The 14,936-nt window shown below is 41.1% G+C and overlaps 1 protein-coding gene across 1 annotated transcript in view; it reads left to right on the top strand.

Annotated features, from left to right (window-relative positions):
• The window catches only part of NR3C2 (nuclear receptor subfamily 3 group C member 2), a 346,649-nt gene that overhangs the window by 273,450 nt on the left and 58,263 nt on the right, over window positions 1–14,936 (top strand). The window contains exons 5-6 of the mRNA XM_049631214.1: window positions 808–1,155; window positions 2,875–3,019. Coding sequence (XP_049487171.1) covers window positions 808–1,155; window positions 2,875–3,019 — 493 coding nt within the window. The remainder of the gene's footprint in view (window positions 1–807; window positions 1,156–2,874; window positions 3,020–14,936) is intronic.

Here is a 14,936-nt window from a genome sequence, read left to right as displayed (position 1 = left end):
ATTAATTCCTATACATGTAGTTAGCTTAGTAGTTAGCTCTCCAATTTGAAATCATCTAGATACTTAATTCATTCCATCTTGTTGCCTTGCTTTGGGGTTGATTGCTCTCCCATTAATTCAGTGGAAATCTATAAATCACTTTCTCCAGGTATAGCATTCACCAGCATGCCACGGGGGCTGTAAACGAGGAGGAACACCCAGTCTTTGTGTTTCAGTGGTTCACAGTGTAACTGGGGATTAGGGCTAGCAGAATTTATGCCAAATAACCGCATAAGCCAGTGATGACACATGGACCAGAACAGGAAGAGTAAGTGGTAGAGAAGTACAGGAACTAGTAAAGGGGCCAGCAGAGCTAATTAGAGGGAGCAGAGACTGCATTAGAATAAGACCCATTCTAGCACGTGTTGGCAACCTGGTGGAGAATAGGCGGGAGTTATTGGTTTATATAAGATTTAATGGAGACATATGTAACTTATTAGCATATGAAGTAATTTTACCTTCCTCTGAACGCTCATCTCTATCATGTGTTAGCTGTGTGATCTTAGACCTACCTATTTCTTAACCCTTCTGGCCTGTTTCCTCATTATAAAATAAGAAACTTAATGGTGCCTACTCATAAAATTGTTAAATTGGTTAATTAATATAAAACATTTAGGACTGTGCCCGATATTAGAAAATCACTGAGAAGGCTCTATTTCTGTTACTGTGACAAGACATCTAAGTCAATGTTTAATTGTAACTTACCTCATGTAAGGTATCCCAATCCTAATTTAAATTTGCCCTTATTATTTACAATTTCTTTTACAGCTCGAAAGTCAAAGAAGTTGGGCAAGTTAAAAGGTATTCACGAGGAGCAGTCACAGCAGCAGCCCCCGCCCCCTCCCCCACCCCCCCAGAGCCCCGAGGAGGGGACAACGTACATAGCTCCTGCAAAAGAGCCCTCCGTCAACTCAGCGCTGGTTCCTCAGCTGTCCACAATCTCACGAGCGCTCACGCCTACCCCTGTTGCGATCCTTGAAAACATCGAGCCTGAGATCGTGTATGCAGGCTACGACAACTCAAAACCAGACACAGCCGAAAACCTACTCTCCACTCTAAACCGCTTAGCAGGCAAACAGATGATCCAAGTCGTGAAGTGGGCAAAGGTACTTCCAGGTAGGCATGCCTCTCCTTTCAAGGTCTGCATCCTGAAGAAGAGAAGTCAGGGCAACACATTTCACCATCTCCCCAAGAGTGCAGTTGGAGTTAGCTTTCTGTCAGGTCCTCATAACCAAATTTTGTAATCGCTACCAAACTAATCAAGTGTGTAGGGAAAATCTGTCAATGTGCTCATTTCTCCTGAGCTGTTAGGGCTAAGGGTTCTGTTGTTAATCTACGTTTCTTGTGCTGGTGATTGAAATAGGACATTTCCACCTCGAATTATCGATAAGGTGAAATACAATCTGTTTGTGAAAATGCAAGGTGAGCCCATTATTAGCAGCTCATAACCAGGGCTAATCTGAGCTTAAACCAGTAAACCATGACCTATCAAGTAAGTTGTAGGAGATCCTGAAAGACTGTTCTTTCTGAAAATATCATCTTGCCTCCAGCACCCTTTAAATTGTCCTTGAAATTCCTACTGTAGTCACTTTTTATGCTATAGAATTTTATTAATAAAGTCCTTCTTAATCTACAGAAACATCACTTAGAATTGTTATCACATTGTCCCAGTTCGTTAATCAAAGCAGTTTCTTCGGGCGCCTGGGGGGCTCTTTCTGTTGAGCATTTGACTGGATTTTGGCTCAGGTCATGATCTCACGGTCATGACATTAAACCCTGTGTCAGACTCCGCACTGGGCATGGATCCTGGTTAAGATTCTCTTTCTCCCTCTCTCTCTGCCCCTCTTTTCCACTCGCACTCTCTCTGTCTCCATAATAATAATAATAATAATAATAATAATGTAATTTATAAGCAATTTCTTGGATTACCTATGGTCAGCCAAGAGGCATAAGAAAAAAGATTGGGGAAAGCTCTGATGATTGGGTCTGTGAAGAGGAACATGCCCTGGTGAAACTCTGCAAACAGAAGAATACCATGATGTCCCTGGGAATACAGGGGGTGAGAAAAGGAACAAAAGATGGGCTGATGTAAGCCCAGAAATGAAGACTGTAAGAGAGGAGGACAGATGCCAAAGACACTTACTCTACTTTATACCTTTGTTGAAGTCCAGTATTCTCCCAGATGAGGGGAAACAAGGAATAGTACTTTTTCAACCACTGCAAATTCACAAAAGTTAACTATAGATATGTAGGAGTTGACAGTTATTAAAATAGTCTTTATTTGAATGTTAATGTGAATAGGATGAAGCAAGTTTTACAAGTTAACACAAATTCTTTCAGTCTAACCAAAGGTTTTACCCACAGTGAAGCTGTCTGAACTCCCTGGTTTTGTTTGTTCTGGCAGTTCACCCTCATTGAAAGTTTAGGGTGAATTTAAAATGAAATGTTGGAGAGTCTGGGTGGCTCAGTAGGTTAAATAAGCATCCAACTCTTGATTTCGGCTCAGGTCATGATCTCACGGTTCATGAGATTGAGCCCAAGTGGGGCTCTGCACTGACAGGGAGGAACCTACTTGTGATTCTGTCTCTCTCTGCCCCTCCCCTGCTCGCACACACATGCATGCATGCGCGTGCTCTCTCTCTCTCTCTCAATAAATAAACTTAAAATAAGACGTTAAACAGGGCCATGCCCATGGTGGGTGCTCCTTAAATGGCTATTGAATTGATCTGAGTCTGTTAGAGAAAGGTGACTATTTGGGGTTGCCTTAAGAAGCGTCTTCCTGGAATGTACTTAAATGCTAAGTGTATTTCTGTGATTAATTGTTCTGTTCTTCAGGATTCAAAAACTTGCCTCTTGAGGACCAAATTACCCTAATCCAGTATTCTTGGATGTGTCTATCATCATTTGCCTTGAGCTGGAGATCGTACAAACATACAAACAGCCAATTTCTCTATTTTGCGCCAGACCTAGTCTTTAATGAGTAAGTACCTATTAATTAGCCTTCATAAAATAACCTGCAGAGTTATTTGTTATGCTTTTTTTTTATGATTTCTAAACATAAATCATATGTATATTTGTGAAAGAATCCACTGACACTAGCATTTTTAAGAGTAGAAAATCTATCATTTAAGAATTTAAAAATTACTTTTTGCAAAATTATAATGCACATGTCTGAGTATATATAAATCAGTTTATATAGATCTCATATAATATGTGGGAATTGTCCCAAAAGAAAGATGATCCAGTTGGCTCTAAAAACTTGACTGGTACAAAGCCACGATTAATAGAAAACAGTCTCTTTTGGTATCTACTCCAGTTGAGAAGACTATCTAATTTCTAGGAAATGTGAATGTATGAAGTGTCAATTTTTATATGCATTCATACAGTGGTTCTTTTGTTAACAGTGTACAGCTGCTCAATGTGTTTTCATGACAATCATAATTATCCTTCTTTGCAATCATAAAAGAAGCCGAAATGTTGTTCTGTAGTGAAACGTTTTTAGTTTTATGATGCATTTTAAAAGATCAAAAGAACTGTAAGAGATATTTCTTTGGCCATGAATTCCTTCCTATGTTACGTTTACATTTCAACGCCGTTCTCATTCCGCGTTAGCACATTTCGCATATGTTTGTTTCCAGCAGTGCTTCTTTGTAATTGTTGGGTCAAGAAATACCTAAAATAAAAAGGAACATTTGAATTATGATAGTAACCACATCGGTATTCTAACAGATGGCTCCGTCTAGAGATAGGAAAATAGGGGGTTCTGGTAAGGAAGGAAGCGCATAAGAAATAGGTTGGTGATAAGAGTAATGCAAAAGATTGATAGTGGACACATAGTGCCGAGATACGTAAATGGTACCAGAGCAGTTTACCTAGGAAGTCCAGTTCACTCAAGTATGGCATGTCACCAAGACCATTTCATCCCAGTATAAATTGGGAACATCCACCGTTGGTTCCCAAGGTGACCCTCCTTTTGGTGATTAGTCAGAAAGAATACTTCTACTGCACATAATTTTTCACCAAAAGAGTGAAGCAAGGCTAAACAACCGACATGCACATTTTCATTTACTTGTGTTCCTCATTAATCAGCTGATATTATTATATAGCAAGGCTTTTTTTTTTTAATATGGTCTATAAACCAAAAGAAAAACACATTAAGGGAGGTCATTGCTTTAAATTTTTTTTTACTATTTATTTTTGAGAAAGAGAGACAGAGTGTGAGTGGGGAGGGGCAGAGAGAGGGGGAGACACAGAATCCAAAGCAGGCTTCCGGCTCTGAGCTGTCAGCACAGAGCTTGACATGGGACTTGAACTCATAAACCGAGAGATCATGACCTGAGCCGAACTCAGGGGCTTAACCAACTGAGCCACCCAGGCATCCCAGAAGGTCCTTGCTTTAAATGGAAGTGTGGGTAAATAAGAATTGCTACTCGGGCCATCCAGCATGTCTCCGTTTGACTTTAACAGGAGTTTTAAATGATCCGTTCAGTCCTATTTAGCACATCTATTAGAAGTTTTTCTCATAAAATACATACAACTTAAAATTTTTCCATTTTAATCATTTTTAAGTGTATAGTTCAGTGGCGTTAATTACATTCACAGGGTTGTGCGACCATCGCCACTGTCCGTCTCCAGGACTTTCATCATCCCAGACAGAAACTTTCAACCCATTAAACAGTAACTCCACAGTCTTCCCTCCCCCAAACACCTCATAACCTCTAGCCTATGAGTTTGCCTCTTCTAGGTGTTCCCTATAAGTAGGGTCATACAGTATGTATCTCCTTTTGTGTCTAGCTTATTTCCCTTAAGACTCATGTTATCAAGGGTCACTCTTATTGTAGCATGTACCAGAATTTCATTTTATGGCTATTATTCCATTATATATAGAATCAGTCCTCATTGTTTGTAGATTCTGTATTTGGGAACTGACCTTCTGACTACATTTCTTTGTAACCCCAAAGTCCATACTCAGAGCACTCCCATAGTCCTTTGCAGATGTGCCCAGAGCAGCAATAAATTAGAGTTGCCCAGCGTGTACATTTCAGCTGAGACTCTCTGCCTTTTTGTTTCAGCCCTCTTACTGTGAACAAGTGGCCTTTTCATGGTGTACTTAGTACCATGTGGGGTTTTTTTTTTTGCATTTTTGTGCTGTCTTTTGGTGATTTCATTGTTTAAAATGATCTCTAAGCATAGTGCTAAAGTGCTATCTAGTGTTCCTAAAGCAAGATGGCTATGATGTGCCTTAGGGAAAAAAAATACAGGTCTTAGATAAGCTTCTCTTAGGCATGAGTTATAGTGCTGTTGGCTGTAAGTTCAGTGTTATGAATCATATGTATATATGTATATATATGTGTGTGTATATATATGTGTATATATGTGTGCATATATATATAATAATATATATATATTAATAAGGTGTGCTTAAACAGAAATGCACATAAAACAGGATTATATATAAGTTGGTTGATAAAGGTGACCAGTGGCTCTCGAGAACCTATTACCCTTAGGAGGAGCAGTTCAGTAGTCACTCATTCAGTATTTGCAACTTTATAGACTATAACTGCCTTATTTATTTTTACCAAATAGAGAACATTGACCACATTTTATTTATCCATTCATCTGTTGATGGACACGTGGGTTGTTTATACCTTTGGCTATTGTGAATATTGCTACTATAAACATTTGTGTATAAGTATCTGTTTGAGTCCCTGCTTTCATTTCTTTTGGGTATATACCTAGGAGTGGAATCTCTGGAGCATATTGTAATTCTGTGTTAAACTTTTGAGGAGGTGCACCCAGGTGGCTCCATCAGTTGGGCGGCCGACTCTTGATCTCACCTTAGGTCATGATCTCATGGTTTGTGAGACAGAATCCCTCACTGGGTTCTGCGCTGATGGAGTGGGGTCTGCTTGGCATTATCTCTCTCCTCTTTCTCTGCCCCTCCCCCACTAGCTCTCTCTCTGTCACAAAATAAATAAATAAACATTAAAAAGTAAAAAAAAAAAAAAAAAAAAACCTTTTGAGGAAACACCATACTGTTTTCCACAGCAGTTGTAGTGTTTATATTCCCACCAGCAATGTAACAAGAGTTCCAATTTCACCACATCCTTGCTAACACTTATTTTCTGGTTTTGGGTTATTATTTTTTTTTAATAGCCATACTATTAGGTATAAAATGTTTTGGGGTGGGATTTTTTTTGAAATATATTGACATATAACATTGAGTAAAGGTAAGGTGTACCTGTTGATTTGATACATTTATATATTGTAATATGATTGCCCTTGTAGCCGTCTTAGTACCTCTATCAAGGCACATAATTCTTTTCTTTCTTTTGGTAGGGGTAATTAAGATCTAGTCCATTTGCAAGGTTGAGGATTATAATATAATATTTTATACATTCACTATACTGTACATTAAACCTGCAGAACTTAGTTATCTACTAGTTGCGGGTTTATACCCTTAAAACGGCATCTCTCCTGTTCCCTCCCCCTCACCGCCCCCGTAACCACTATTGTACTCTCTGTTTTTACAAGTGAGCCTTTTTTAGATTACACATATAAGTGATATCATACGGCATTTGTCTTTCTCTGTCTGACTTATTTCTTAGTAGTTGTGAAGTTGTATCTCATTGTGGTTTTGCTTTGCATTTCCCTAATGACTAATGATGTTGGGCCTCGGTTCATAAGCTTATTGGCCATTTGTAGATCTTCTTTGGAGAAATGTCTATTCAAGTCCTCTTGGTCATTTTTAATTGGGTTGTTTGTCTTTGTGTTCTTGAGTTGTAGAAGCCTTTATGTTTTCTGGATATTAAACTCTTCTCAGAGATACAATTTGTATATTTTTCCCATTCTGTGGGTTGTCTTTTCACTCTTCATAGTACCCCTTTAAAATTAGAGTTTTTAATTTTAATGAAGTGCAATTTATCTTTGTTTTCTTTTATTGCCTATGCGTATGGTGTATTCTGTTAATTTGTAATAGTACACACATGTCCAAGTGTACAGATTCTGAAAAAAGTACAGAATTGTAAGAATCCTTTTTAACAAATGAGATTTAGGGGAAGGCAGCTTATATTTTAAATCTAAATTAATGTAATTAAAGCATTTGGGAAATAAATAAGAAACCCAAAATAGAAAAGGCCATATATGCTTTGTGTGCATTTGTTTGTTCTAAAAAAAAAAATCAAGACAAAATGGAAACACAAATATTGCTTTCCAATGTTATAAACAGTTACATATTATTATATAATTATTAGACTGAAAATTTTGTCCCTGTTCTCCAAACTTTGACCTCAGCCCCAACCTAGAGTTCTCTAGTTTTCTCTCAACTACAGAGCAGGGGAGGCCTGTGTTTTTCAAAGTTGAGAAGGGGGAGAAGTGCCTCTCAGAAAACTTTCGGAAATGACATACAGCCTTTTGATGAGATCACGCCAACAAAAAGAGCTTGGTGAGTGACTCTGTCACAGAACCTGTGTTTTTTCAGGAGACTACTAGGTTAGAAAGAATGGCCTGCAACTAAAGTCTGAATGCACACTCCTGCTTCATCCTGCATTCATTCAGGGAATACTTACTAACTGCCGCCCATGTTCTGAGTGGTGTTTCTCAAATAGGGAAAATACATGTATATAGTCCTCGTCTCGTGGAACAGACAGTCTAATCAGGTAGACAGATAATTGACCTGAGAATCCTCAAATTCCAATTCCAAGTATTGAAAGGGAAAGTACTTTAAGGGCAGTTAATGGGAGGTATTGATCTAGTCAGGAAAGCCTTCCCTGGGATTGATTAAAGTAGTGTGAACCAGGTGTAGGGAGTCCAGGAGGAGGGAAGCTGACCTAGACTGAGGGACCAGCATGTGCAAAGCCAGTGGCAGGAAGGAACTCAATTCAGAACAGTGTGATGATGGGACATAGAGGGAAATGCAAGGATGTGAAAGGCAGAATCAACAGGAATCACTGGTGGTCACATTCAGGTAGAGAATGGAAGGGAGGAAGTAGTGGGTGTCGGGGATGACCTCCAGGCCTTCACCTTCAGTGCCAGGTAGGATTTGGTGTCATTCCCTGGGATACGGGAGCAAAGGTGAAGGACCAGACTTTGGAGGGGAAGAGGTAGGGAGTGTTGTTTGAGGCCAGTTTTGAACATAAGATTGAATTGCCTTCCAATTATTCAAGAAGAGATATCAAATAAGCAGTTATTATAGACATCTGAAGCCTAAAGAGAGGAGCCAGCTGAAGATACAAATTTTGAATTCATTTTAGAGGCAGTGGTTAAAGGAAGCAAGACAGGGAAGTGCTACACATCACAGATCCCAAGAAAACTGAGGGCTTCAAGAGAGACAGTATGGCTACTAACGTTAGATGCCATGTGATCTGAGTGAACTGGAGAAGTGAACCACAAAATTGGAAGCACGTGTCACTGGTCACCTGCCAACACTTTGCACATTCATGTCTGCTGAACGTGTCCCTATACTTCCCTCAGCCAGTTCCTGTACTGCTATACCCTTCCAGCAAGTGAAGTAAGGAACTGACATTTTGTGTAAGGGAGTAATATACGCCATTCAGCTGAGGCTAGAATGCTGTGATGTGATCCCGCCTTGCTCTCCCACTCACTGTTTTAGGCTACCTCTCACCTGCACTGGCAGCTCTTTTTCAGGTGTCTGTATCCCCACTTTGTTTCACTGGTACCTCCTCAATGAAATCACGAACTTTGTCTTAATTGGTTTTTAATTTCCAGCACCTGGCATAGGCCTAGTGTCCAAGGCAAAGGAGGAACTCTATAAATATTTGCCGAATAAATGAATTATTGAACAAATGAACCAAACAATCTATTAATCAGTCTGGAAGACACTTTCTAAATTATCATTGCTAATTATGAGGATGACATTTATGATAAAGAAGTATGATAGGGGGTGCAGTTTTCATGAACAGAGGCTTTGCTACGTTTAAAATGGTGAACAAAATTTTAAGGTTGATCCTTTGTGTTTGCCTTCACCTGTGAAACAGATCTGAAAGTTACCAGAGATCTTATCTTCAGCTGTGTACTGGCTTTATTGGAGTTGGAAGAAAGGTGGGGAGCAAGGAATAATTAAGGAAAACATTCTTTCCAATATTTTTTTATTAAACATTGGGGTGAAGATAGGAGTTAATACTTTAAATTAGCATAGAACTTTTCTTATTATAAATGCAAAACTTTTCAAATATGTATTAAATGATTAATTATTCAATTGTACCTTGAAACAGCTCATCATATATTGCTACAGATAGCTGCAAGTATTCAAATTTCTTATCAATTCAGTACACATATTAAAACTCCCATTTAAGCCTGTAATGAAATTTCTTCCAATTTTTTTTTTTTTTAAATTTCTGAAAGGCAGATTTAGTGTTACCACTATGTTTTAAGTCGTGGCCAGTATTTTAGAATTAAAAGTATATTTAAAAGGATGCTTGCCTCCCTCTCTCTTTGCCCCTCCCCCGTTTATGCTCTGTCTCTCTCTGTCTCAAAAATAAATAAAAACGTTAAAAAAAAAAAAACTATAAAAAGGGGCGCCTGGGTGGCTCAGTCGGTTAAGCATCCGACTTCAGCTCAGGTCACGATCTTACGGTCTGTGAGTTCGAGCCCCGCGTCGGGCTCTGGGCTGATGGCTCAGAGCCTGGAGCCTGCTTCCGATTCTGTGTCTCCCTCTCTCTCTGCCCCTCCCCTGTTTATGCTCTGTCTCTCTCTGTCTCAAAAATAAATAAAAACATTAAAAAAAAAAAATTAAAAAAATAAAAATAAAAGGATGCTTGCATACCCTCAAGTGGTAGCCCAACAAGAAATGTTTTTTGAATGATCTTTGACTGTGGTTCTGAACCATTTATGTACATATATATGTATGTATGTACGTATGTATGTATGTATTTTTGGTTCAGAGACTGTTGCTAGGAGCAAGAATTTAAGTCTGGGTACCACTTTCTGGACCCCTCCGAGCGAGGGCCCTGAGTATGCCAGACAGATGCATTAGCCTCAGTTCCTTAGTGATGGAAGATGAACCCCCGCCACTCCCGCACCCCGGCTGTGTGATGGCAGTACCAGGAGGGAAGTACAAACTCAGTTATCAGTCATTGTCTGTTTCATGGAGTGCTGCCTGTCCCTGCTGTATCCCCAGGGGGGCCACTTTGCTGCCATAGTCCCGTTGTCCTTAGTGAGGGGCCCTCCCCAGTGCTCTCAAGGACCCTCTGCACCTAAGGTCCTAAAGCTCTAATAGGCCTGGCTCATACCCCGGCCGTGTGTTCCAAGGCCGTGTCATCATTGTTAGGGTGTCTTCATGAAGGCAGGCACAGATGGAGTTAGAACATGGCATGCCCCACCCACACCTCCCAAGGCATCATGGTCAGTATTCCTGAGCCACTCGAGGTGGATTCTGTGCCTGGACCCTTGCTCCAGCTGAGAGCCAGTGATGGATGAGGGACAGGAGTTCTGGTGAGAGGAGCCAGGGAAGTGGGGTGAGCCTGGATAAGCTTCTCCTTTACTGGCTGCATTTGCTTTTCCTCCTCTCTCCCCAGTGGCTCTTCCCTCTTCTGTTCCCCTTCTGCTGCTTTCAGACAGGATTTCTTACTTCCCCTATGCTCACTGGGGCACTGTTCTGTGTAGTTTCCAGTATCTGACCTCCACCCTTTCCCTTTTTCTTACACTCCCTCTCCCTTCCCTCCTCCTCCTTCTGCTCCCCCCTCCTTCCTTCCTCCCTCTCCATCTCCTTCTCTTTCTGTGCCTGTCTTACACACACACACACACACACACACACACACACACACACACACAGGCATGCCTACTTCCTGTCTGAAAAACCAGCAGCCTTCTGAGATTTTCTCTATTTGGAAATCTCCATTTGGTCAGTATGAGGAAATAAACTTTGAAAGAAGAAAAAGTGTGCCTTATCTTTCCCTCGGACCCTGTGGAAACCAGGCCCTGTCCTGCCAGTTTGAGGGCCAGAGTCTGCAGCAGAATGGTGTGGCCATTTTGTGTGTTGGATGGGAGTTGAAGCTCCCCCTTTCCATGGTGCTTGCACTGCCCTTCCCCCCATGGTTCCCACCACTCCCTGCTGTTTGCACCTGGCCCTCTTCACTCAGGAGTCTGACACTCCTAAATAGAGAAAAACAATGTCACAAGTCAGCAAATGGTGAATCCTTGTCTACAAGGTGCAGAAACATGACAGAATGGAATTACCTTTCTTTTGCGTAAACTTCAGGTGTGGAAGACACTGTCCCACCTGAAGGTGACTAGTCAGAGGGAAGTCTAGGGGAAGGTACAGTGAAACCTGAGGAGATCTTATAAGCTACAAATGAGAGATAATCATCTAGTCCTATATGGGAGCAGAGGAAAGGTAGGTACAGAACTCAAAACAAGGGGTATTTCTTCCCTTCTTTTTTTTTTTTTTTTTTTTTTTTGATTCTTTTAAAAACAGTTTTTCCTCCCCATAATCAACCTACCACAGTGATAGGAAGTAAAGTTGGAGCAAAGAGTTACTTGCAGACATTTCCAGCAAAGGAGTTTAGAGGAGAGAAGTTCTTAAATAAATGGGTAACCACTATGGATGCTTCTGCTGAGCTCCTGCTCATCAAAGAAAGTTCCCAAGGTGAACACGTAGGGGCCGGGGACCACCCTCACCTGAGAAGGGTGAGAACACTGAAGAGTCCTATAAGGACTGGCACCATAGGTAGACTTTCTAACTCACTCCTCGACACGTCTTCTTTTTCCCCAAACCCTGCCTTTCATTTTGGACTGCTCTTGGGTGAAGGAGATACGTGATATTTATTCAGTCCATTTAGCAAATATTTCCTGAGTGACTTCAATACACCAAGCACTGTTCTGGGCACTGGAACAACAGGGAACAAATGGAATTCACACTCTAATGGTAGGTGGGTGGGGTGGTGGAAAACATGGAGGCAGCATGAAGAAGTCCCACCTGCTGTGTCCCCATGGCTCAGGTGGCATACCATCATCCTTGTAAACAACCACGAAAAAGTGGTATTTAAAACAATAAGGTGCAGTTTGGATTCTCTCAGAGGATGTACTAGCACCCTTGATTAGCCACATTGACCTCCTGGTGGTGCTTTGAAGGATCTAAGTCCACTCTTGACTCAGGCCCCCTTTATACATGCTATTTGCTCTGTGCAGGAGGATGGTCCTTTCTCACCTTCTTGTCTTAGCTCAAATATTCCTTATTCAGAAGTCCGACCACCAGATCTAGGGAGACTCCTGTAGTCAGTCCCTCCCCGATTATATCACACATTTATTTTCTTTGTAGTAGGTCTCCTGCCTGCATGATATAGACTCAGGGAGGGAAGGCCTGTTTGGTTTATCTTTGCATACCCAGCACCTAGAATACTGTCTGGCATTAGTAAGTGCTTGATAAACTAATTAATTTTAAAATGCTATTTTCAGCATTATTTCCTGCTGCTTCTTTGCATAAATGCTGTGTGAACCAAATTAACCTTTCTCTTCTCTTAGTCCTATCTTTCCACTGCCGTGCCTTTGCTAACATTTTCCGTTTCTCTCCCTCAAGCCCAACCCAAAGGATGCCTCCTCTCTAATGACTTCTTTTCCCTTCAAAATCAGAAGGGACTTTTTCCCCCCAAAACCTTTTTTTCCTTTCCTTTTTCTTTTTTTTTTTTTAATGTTCATTTTTTTGAGAGAGAGCATGTGTGCACAAGCAGGGGAAGGGCAGAGAAAGAGAAGAGGACAGAGGATCCAAAGCGGGCTCTGTGCTGACAGTAGAGAGCCCCATACAGGGCTCAGACTCGTGAACCACAAGATCATGACCTGAGCCAAAGTTGGTCTTGGGCCAACTGAGCCACCCAGGCACCCTAAAAACCTTTTATCTATATTACTTTCTTCTGTATCAGTTGTTTGCTGCTTTTTGTGTTTTATATACATTTTCACTCCAGATACACTGTAAATTTCTAGAGCACAGAAAGTATACTTGAAAAAATTTTCCTTAATGTCTAGCAAAATGCTTTTTACATAATTGGCACTTGGTGGCTATTTTTGGTTTGTTAATAAGTACTCTTTCTAGCACAAGCATCAGATGCAAGATCCCTGATACAGGTTTACTCTGCAGTGCTCTTAGGGCTTGGCGTGTGAACTTCATGAAAAGGATTCATTTTTGTAGGGTTCTTTCAAATTTTACTTCAGGAACATTGTTATATATTAATATTTCTTACATGTTGCTTCTTGTAGCGTACCTGAGAAATTTCCTGATAGTTAATGAAACTGGGAAATTTCCAGTTTAGTATGAAATTAAAACAAAAGAAACTGCAAAGAGAATGCACTGTTTAAGCCATACGGAATCATACAGAGACTGCACAGAGTAATAATGATGCAAGAAATGTGTCTAAGCTTTAATCTGAATAACTAGAGAGAGCGGTTTTTTATTTTGAATAAAAGTCAGAAACAGTTTAATATGACATGTTATCTGTAAAAGGCTTAGTTAGTGTGGCTAATGCTAGCATGTTGCTTTTTATTTCAATCAACATGCCCAAGGACTTTGGTCTCTCCAGCTAAAAATATTCCTCCTTTCAATAGAAAATAAAACCACTAGAGTGAATTTATTTTTTAAAAAATTTAATTTCAATGCAGTGATTATTATTGCAGGATTGGGGCAGGTGGTGAGGAATGGCTTAGTCAGTTACAAAACAAAGGAGAGCACTAGGCTTCCTCCCTTGACACAGGTCATCCTGTGACAGAGGACGTCTGTGTCATCCTCAGACACAGATGGTTCTTTGATCATGCTCCTCTAGGTTGTAGGAAGAGAACACTTAAATGTGTCTTGATATACAAAGTATTCACTGAACTTGCATCTCTAAACAGTTCTAGAACCAAAACCGAGCCACATAATTATCCATTTTTATCGTATCGTACATGACAGATGATTTGGTTTTAATCCCTCACTTCCACCTATGAACCCTAAGCAAATTAATAGAGTTGTGTACTTGGAGGGCTCTGAAGAGGTTAATTTTTGAGGGGTGGTTCTGGGATTGATACTTTTCTGAAAAAACTAGTAGGGAAGGAAAAGAAAAAAGAGACGGCCATAGTTGGTGACCTTCAGCCTTCTTAGTAAAGCTCATCTGTGTTTCTGTAGTAGGCGTACTGCCCCAGACAGGGTCCACATTTACAGATGTGGCGACCATCGTTTAAAGGCCCATCATCTGTGCTTCCCCCACCTTGGAATGACCACTGTCTCAATAGAATCAGAGGAATTATTAGTAGATAAACTCCTAATTTCCTTTTTGCTACAGGTATAATGTCACTCTCTGTCTCAGTCACCTTGGGCTGCTGTAACAAAAATGCCACAGGTTGGGTGGCTTAAACAGCAGGCATTCATTTCTCACAGTTCTGGAAGCTGAAAGTCTGAGATCAGGGTACCTGTATGGTCATGTTCTATGAAGGCCTTCTTCCTGGCTTGCAGATGGTGCCTTCTAATTTTTTTTTTAACGTTTATTTATTTTTGAGACGGAGAGAGACAGAGCATGAACAGGGGAGGGGCAGAGAGAGAGGGAGATACAGAATCTGAAACAGGCTGCAGGCTCTGAGCTGTCAGCACAGAGCCCGACGCGGGGCTTGTACTCACGGACCGTGAGATCATGACCTGAGCCGAAGTTGGACGCTTAACTGACCGAGCCACCCAGGCGCCCCACAGATGGTGCCTTCTTACTGTCTCCTCATGTGGTGCAAAGAAAAAGCTCTGGGGTCTCTGTTGCTGCTTCTGCTGCTGCTTTTTTCTTCTTCTCCCCTTCCTCCCCCTCGTCCCCCTCGTCCCCCTCGTCCCCCTCGTCCCCCTCGTCCCCCTCGTCCTCCTCGTCCTCCTCGTCCTCCTCGTCCTCCTCGTCCTCCTCGTCCTCCTCGTCCTCCTCGTCCTCCTCGTCCTC

This window comes from Panthera uncia, chromosome B1 (genome assembly GCF_023721935.1).
Source record: "Panthera uncia isolate 11264 chromosome B1, Puncia_PCG_1.0, whole genome shotgun sequence".
Classification (NCBI taxonomy): Eukaryota; Metazoa; Chordata; class Mammalia; order Carnivora; family Felidae; genus Panthera; species Panthera uncia.
Note: the sequence above shows the minus strand (reverse complement) of the source record. Positions and strands in the feature narration are given on the sequence as shown.